This window comes from Impatiens glandulifera, chromosome 1 (genome assembly GCF_907164915.1).
Source record: "Impatiens glandulifera chromosome 1, dImpGla2.1, whole genome shotgun sequence".
Classification (NCBI taxonomy): domain Eukaryota; kingdom Viridiplantae; phylum Streptophyta; class Magnoliopsida; order Ericales; family Balsaminaceae; genus Impatiens; species Impatiens glandulifera.
Genome location: NC_061862.1, coordinates 122611533 through 122619334, shown reverse-complemented (window position 1 = coordinate 122619334; position 7802 = coordinate 122611533). Strand labels below are relative to the sequence as shown.

Sequence of the window (7802 nt, the reverse complement as noted above, 5' to 3'; positions counted from 1 at the left end):
TTTGATTTTTTTAATACCAATTAAGTGTATGTTTGATTTTTTTAATACCGTTTTAATTTTTTAAATTAGAGGTAATTGATAGAGAGAGAAAGAAAATGAGGAAGGAATGACGTGGTATAATCTAATTGGCTGAAAAAATAACAAAATTTTTCTCTCTTCTTTCTATCATCACCCTTTATCAATTTTCCAAACAGCGATATAGTGACACATCATCATTCACTCTCTCATTCTTTCCCAAATTTCTCCTGTCAATTATTTAGTTAAACATAACTACTTAAACTTAAAATATTATTTTTATATATTATTTTTAATAATTATTTTTTATATTTATATGTATAATTATTAAATTGATTATAATATATATATATATATATATATATATATATATATATACCTTTTACCATTAATTTTTATATTTATATAATTATGAAATTTCTTTAATATATAAATAATATATATATAACAGTTTAAAAATAATTTATATAATTTATATAAAATTTATATATATTATCTTTAATTATTAATATATAATATTTATATAATATATATTTTAAAAAATAGTTTGAACTTTAAAAATAATTGAGTAGTTAGAAAGTTACCATTACTTTTTTAATCCTCAAATTAAATTTTAAAATATATATTATATAAATATTATATATATATATAAATTAATTATTAAAGATAATATATATAAATTATATATATATATATATATTATAAATTAATTTTAAATTTTATTTTATATATATATATATAGATATAAATAAAAATAATTAATATATATTTTATCTACATATAAAAGAGATTTAATAATTATATAAATATAAAAATGAATGATAAAGGATATAAATATAATATATTATATATATATATATATATATATATAAATAAAAAAGATGTAATAATTATATATATAAATATAAAAAATAATAATTAAAGATAATATATAAAAAAATAATATTTTAAACTTAAATCGTTATTTTTTAAAAAAAGTTGACGAAAGATTGGTGATATTTTTAAAAGTTGAAAGGAAAAATTATTGTAAAAATTAATTTAAGGGTTAAGGGTAAGCTATCAGAATACTTATAAACCACTCAAACAATTTGTCCTAATTTTATATGAATTGTGTATAATTTTATTGTCATTACTCTATTAATTTTAATTTATAATTGTATTATATCACTATATTTGAGTTTATATATTGTTATTAATTATAATATATATTTTGTTTTTTTTAATTATATTATAATATTTTTATTTTATTTTATTAAATTGAAAAAATATTAATTTAAATTAATTAATATATTTATTTAGAATGATTATTTAGATTTAATTTATATATAAAAAAATTGAATAATTTTTTTATAAATATTTAATTTAGATGAAGTATATTTATAAATTAATTAATATTTTTTATTAAAATATATTAATTTTATTTTTTAATATAATTATTTATTTATTTAAATTATTTAAAATTTAAATATTATATTAGATAATATGTTATAGTTGAATTTATATTGAGTTTTAATTTTTATTTAAGATAATTAATAAAATAATATTAATTTTAATTAAATAATAATTTTGATATTTAAATAATAAAATTAATTAATTAGATGATTGATAGGATATTTGTGTTTTGAAATAAAAACCAAATTTTATTCTAATAACTTATTCATCTAATATCTTATTCATCAAACGAGTCTTTAGAGCGTTGTAGAGATAAAAACCATGCTTTAAAAAAACATTTCTGTTGATATAATAACATTTTGTAGCAATTAATGCCTAACCAAACAAACCCTCTTCTCGTCATAAAACTCCCAAAATCCGAAAACCCTAAAGAGTGAGTGAAGAGGTGAGTGTGCCTGTTTCTGATTTCGAATTTCTTAGTGGAAGGCAATGGAGGAGTGTGACATGAACCAGGAAATGGATGTCGCCCCAGCTTTAATTGCTTTTCACTCCAACCATAAATCTGTTTCTGTCGCTGTCGGTTCTGACCTTCGCGTCTTTGATCTCGAGTACGTTTTTTTTCTTTTCATTCTGATCTTTATCACACTGTTTGATTACTGACTAATCACGACTTATAATGAAGAAAGGTTGATTGCTATTAATCCTCTGACTTTATTGGTTGATGATTGGAAGTCCTTAGTTTGAACTCAACTATAGGGCTGTTGAATATCTACTCTTCTACTGTCTACAATAGGAATGGGTGTTCTGTTAAATTGGTGGATGATTCAGCGAATCCTTTCCATAAAGGTTCAATAAGAGCCATCCGTTATGGTGCAAGTGGAAAGCTTTTTGTATCTGCTGGAGATGACAAACTAATCAAGATTTGGGATTCAGAAACATGGCGTTGCATTTGTACTATGTAAGTTTTGGCTGTAAGTAGTAGTTATATGGCTTTTTAGTCATGTTTTTGTTTGTATTTAGATACATACTACATGTGCGTATGTGTGTGTATAAAATAATATGTTATATGTTCTTCTCAACTCTTTGGATGTACTTGTTTCATTTTTATATCTATTCATTTCTATTGATTCCATTTCATTTTTAATTGAATTTGACTGACAGATCGTCCGGGAAGAGAATAACTGCAGTTGCTTTGACTCATGACTGTTCATTTGTTTGTTTTGCTGATAAATTTGGTGTTGTTTGGGCCGTAAATTTGGATGAACATTTAAAGAGTCAGGATGTGGAAATTAAGAAGGCAGCTCCAATTCTATCCCACTATTGTAGCATCATTACAAGGCTGGTATGCTTTTCATTTTCATTATGTTCAAATTCTTTCTTTTGGCTGCACAATATTCTGTTTGCTTGGCTGATGGCATTTAGTGGTTTGTAGCTGGGAATTTTTGTAATGAATATACAATTCAAATTTGTTTTTGAAAGAGATTGAAACGAAAGATACAACGTTAATCGCTCAATGCGGTAGTGTAAACATATAGATGTAAAAACAGTGGTAAGATGGAAAAATGCCTACATCAAGCTAGATGTGCCAATTCTCCCTGCTTGTCAACTCCATGCAATGTTTGTCAACCAACAATATGCCAATTACTCATGCTTGCAACTCCATGCAATGTTGCGATTTTCCTTCACCCCCTTAGCTCTTCTTATGCTCCATGCATTGCTTCTTTGTACCATTGTGTCCCCAATGCTTCCTTGTAATATCATCATTGATTGACACCTGTAACAAATTCACCTTGCTCAACCATGTCCTTTATGAAGTGCAGCCTGACATCAATTATAATTTGTTCTTTCATGGTGCATTGGGTTCTTTCTCAAATGTAATGCACTTTGATTGTCCCCATATACTTAACATTCATCTTAATTTGCTCTCCTAAGAAACCTTTCAACCATTTTACTTACTCCAATTCCTTTATTAAAGTTACATAGTCAATCTCAGTTGTGTAGACAATGCAAGAATGGGCTGAAAAAGGACTTCAAACTAATCACATTACTCCAAACATGAAGATGTAATCGTCTGTAGATCTCCTTTTGTCAAGATCACCTACAAAATCAAATCTACATACCCAAGTATATGCTTTGTGCCACCTCCATTCTTAACATATATCAAGACAACCTTGGTATTACTCTTTGGGTATCTCAACACCTATTTGACATCTTCTCAATGACTTCTCCCTGGACATAAACTGCTAACAATACTAAATAGAAATGTCAAATCTAGTCTTGTGCATACCATTCCATACATTAAACTTCAGTGGCATTGTCATAACGTGTTACCTCCATGTCCTTCTCTTCTTCCCTTGTCTTTGGACATCCCTCACTCGAAAGCTTAAATTGAGCAGCCAAGGTTGTACCCATTTCATTGCTATCTTCCATGAGGAATCTAGAGAGCACATTCTCATGATATGATTTCTGCCCAATATGCATGCGTCTCTCCTTTATATTCCTTGGTTACTCATACCAAGAAGCTTTTGAGCATGTCCCAAGTCTCTCATCTCAATGTCCTCCCTAGCAGCCTCTTAAGATCAATGATAATTTTCATATTCTTACATCTAATCCACATAAGTAGATACAAAATGATTCAGTGATCTCCTTTGAAGTAGACACAACAATCTTGACTTCTAGTAAATTCATGTTCCATTATGAAACTATAAAATCTTTTGTACTACTGAGTACTGACTAAGTGACAGTTTGAGCCTATATAATGACTTTTTGAAAAGACATGTCGTATCCTTATGCTCACAATGGACAAACCCCTCTAATTGCTACATATGTAATACTTTTATCCAACAACTTAATATGTAGAAAGGTTGTCTTGACATCTATAAATTCAAGCTCATAAACTATTAAACAAGTGAAAGCCAAGAGTGCTCTAATTGATGTATGATTCACCATCGGAGAAAATATCTCATTGTAATCAACACCCTTCTTTTCCTTATGTCTGAACCTCTTTACTATCAATCTTTCCATGACCTTGTCACTTCAGACAATTATCCCAAATTTCCTTTGGAAGATCAACTTGTAATTCCTCTTAGTAATTCTACTAGCTCAAGTTTCATTCCTCTGCAGACGATCCAACTCCTCTTGAATTGCTTTCATCCATGCATATCTCTTGACCCTCCACAACTTATCTGAACATCTCTGAAGAAGGATGGATGGCTTCTCAACTGTACTTACATCTGTAATCAATAAAGCATAGGCAATTAAGTCAACATGAAAATATTTAAGTCATACATTTGAATTGGCATTGTGTTCCTTCTGCTCCTTTTCTTAGCTAGGGATACTTCCAGGTCTCCTTTATCTTTACCAACATCATATGGAAATTCAATAGTTTAATCATTAATGCTAAGATTCCTTGGGGAGAGGCTCCCTAGATGTCTCCACCTCAACATGTGTGATCTCCTTGTTGTGCCCTTGAGTTTGATGTAGTGTGGGAGTCCTTCATCAATGTAGCCTCATTGAGCTTCACATTTCTACTTAGCAACACATTTCCTTTACCCTTTTCGTACCCAAACACTAGTTGTTTCTCAATTGCTCCACAATAACAGATTTTAAAATGGAGGCTTGGGTGAGTTGCAGTTATATTCAACCTTTTGGCCCTTTTCTGTTACTCTACATATCTTTTTATTTTATATCATCATTATAGTGGAAAGTTTGTATGTGCCTCTGTCATGAAGAACTACAATGGAAGAAATATCTTTTGCATCGTCCTAGTCTTAAATAATTTCTTTGTGGCAAGCCTTTGATTATTAAGTATATAATGTTGTTGATTGTGTTATTGCCTGTTGGATAAAACTAAGAATAGAAAGTTGAACTCATAAAATTAAGTAGTGAATATGTATTATGAATAGTAGATCTAGATATTTCTTTGGTTAAAATTTTAAATTAGGTGTTCAGCATTGAACAAAATTGAATGGGTTGATTTATTTTTAATTTAATTGATAAACCAAGTGATTAGTTTTTGTTAACAGATCAAAATAAAAAATAATAATGAATATGTTGAGATTAAATACTTTTAAAGTACCAAAAGCAGCTTAAGTGTTAATATTTTTCTTGAATATACTTCCTTGCTACTCACTTACTCTAAATGTCATGTAGGAATTCTCTCCAGATGGACGGTTTATTATTAGTGCTGACCGCGACTTTAAGATTCGAGTAATTGAATTTTCCTACAACTATATATCTGTAAATGATTGATCTGAGATTTTGTCTTGCAACTATTTATTTGTTAAAATTTTTGGTGGAAGGTAACTTTATTTCCAAAGTTTCCATCAGATGGAGCCAATGAAATACAAAGTTTTTGCCTCGGCCATACACAGTACGTGATTCATTGTATTCACTCTATATATATATAGTTCACTGATATTAACTGTGAATGTATTTCAATTCTTTGGACGTGTTATTTTGTTTTGTTTACAGGTATGTTTCCTGCCTTTCCTTCATATGCACCTCGCAACATCCTGACGGGTTTCTTGTGTCTGGAAGTGGCGATTCAACTGTGAGTCGATAACAAAAACTGGATACTTTTATGGTTTGATTTGCTTGTGTTTCCTTAAGATATTGGGAAGGAATGAATCACTATATGGCATTGTCATTTGCAGGTTCGAGTGTGGGATATTATAACCGGATCTCTCCTTGCTACCTGTGATGTTGGAGTAGAGGTAGCTCTGTTTTTTCAGTTAATAAATATAAATAAAATTAAAATTTAGTGTTGAATACTGAATTTCAATTGTTCAATTGGTTAAATGTTTGGAAAAATAAATGTTGATTAAACCAAATGAAAATATTTAAATTTGAACTACTTGATTTGTAAGTTGATTTGATATAATGTGGAACTTTAAAGACTGTTATACCCTTATAAGTGCATAAGTTGATAACTTTCCAAGGGTGAAGTTGTATTTTGGTACTTACTATATACTTAGCTAAGGAATTCATAGCTTATCGAATAAGTCATTTATAGCTTAATTTGAGCTCCAATCTAAATAATAAGTTATTTTTTAGTATAATTATCAAAGGATCTTATTTAAGAAAACAATTAACCATTTAGATTAAGTAATTTTTTTTTATCAAATGTGGGGGAGTTTATGCATGAATAATTATTATGGTGTTTTCTTTTCCTTTCACTTTCAACTTTACCATAAGCTTCTTGAAGGCAGGACTTATAGAGTCTGACAAAAGCGAAGAGGAGTGCACCTTGGCCGTTACCGACATTTGCGCTGTTCCAGACCATTCATTGGTTGCGGTTGCTATCCAAAGGCAAGTTTTAGGGCATTTTCCATTGAAAATACTTCTGGCATAGCCATCTCACTTGGTTTTATCTCTAATTTTTAGTCTTTCTGGCATTATGCTGTTGAACTACAACGTATCGGTCAGAAGTCTTTCCCTTGTAAAGGTAAAAGAAACCTATTTTTTCCCCCATTCATTTAATTTTCCACGCATTGAATGTTGTTGTTTCTTACAGGTGATTTCCATACCTGAAGAGAACTTCGTTCCTACTAGCTTAGGAATAGGTTCTAAAGACGTTTTATGGATGGTTTCTGGAATATCTAATCTACAAGGTGTTGCATCATCTTGCTTAGCCCGTGTAAGGGTAATATCAGGATTAAACAAAACTAATCCAGATAGTATTGAGTCCGGGCCTGTTTTATTGGATGATAATGATGTCCCGGGAAGTGTCGAGTTATTAGAGAAGCTTCAGGGTAATCTTGCAATTAAGAAGGAAATGCTCCTAGAGGCTTCTGAGATTCTGAAATATGCAATGAGAAAGCTGTTAATTAAGAAGCATTACTCTGTAGAGAATCGGGACTTTAGGAAAAGGGAAAGAAATGACAGAAAAAACAAACGATGAGAAGGTCTATCTGGAACCACTAAGAGCTTTTCTTGATGTAGGCTCTTTGTTTTTGAAATAAACCTTGACAAAATGAAAAGTTGATTATTTGGATTAGAAAACTAAAATATTTTTGTATTTTATATTTATTAATTTAAAGCAAAGATAATTTTTTAATGATTTTTATTGGGTTAAATGATTGATGGTGATGAAGTAAGGCTTTATTTTGATTGATGCCTATAACTGCTTTTTTCTATGAAATAGTTCTGGGTGACTCATTCCCAAATATCTGTTATGATTTGTTTATTATTTCAGCCTTTCTTTATCATTGTTTTTTATTAGGATTATTACTTGCCTATGTCTTGCGTAATTTGATTAAAATCTCGAGTTATTCTTAAAATTTAAAATTTTATGTGAAGTTAACAAGTCTGAGTTTATGTAAACTCTTACGATTTTAAATTTACTATAATAAGATTTTACAATTTTACGAGTTTATAAATAATTTCGATTTTAT

At 29.2% G+C, this 7802-nt stretch overlaps 1 protein-coding gene across 1 annotated transcript; it reads left to right on the top strand.

The window, feature by feature from the left end:
* Positions 1 to 1809: 1809 nt before the first annotated feature.
* LOC124919689 (tRNA (guanine-N(7)-)-methyltransferase non-catalytic subunit wdr4-like) lies at positions 1810 to 7465 on the top strand. Its single transcript, XM_047460004.1, has 10 exons — positions 1810 to 2015; positions 2201 to 2365; positions 2569 to 2749; positions 5560 to 5616; positions 5709 to 5779; positions 5881 to 5959; positions 6063 to 6122; positions 6614 to 6717; positions 6793 to 6853; positions 6923 to 7465. Exons 1-10 carry the CDS (start codon positions 1897 to 1899, stop codon positions 7307 to 7309), a joined length of 1284 nt encoding a protein of 427 aa, XP_047315960.1. The 5' UTR covers positions 1810 to 1896; the 3' UTR covers positions 7310 to 7465.
* The last annotated feature ends 337 nt before the right edge of the window (positions 7466 to 7802 follow it).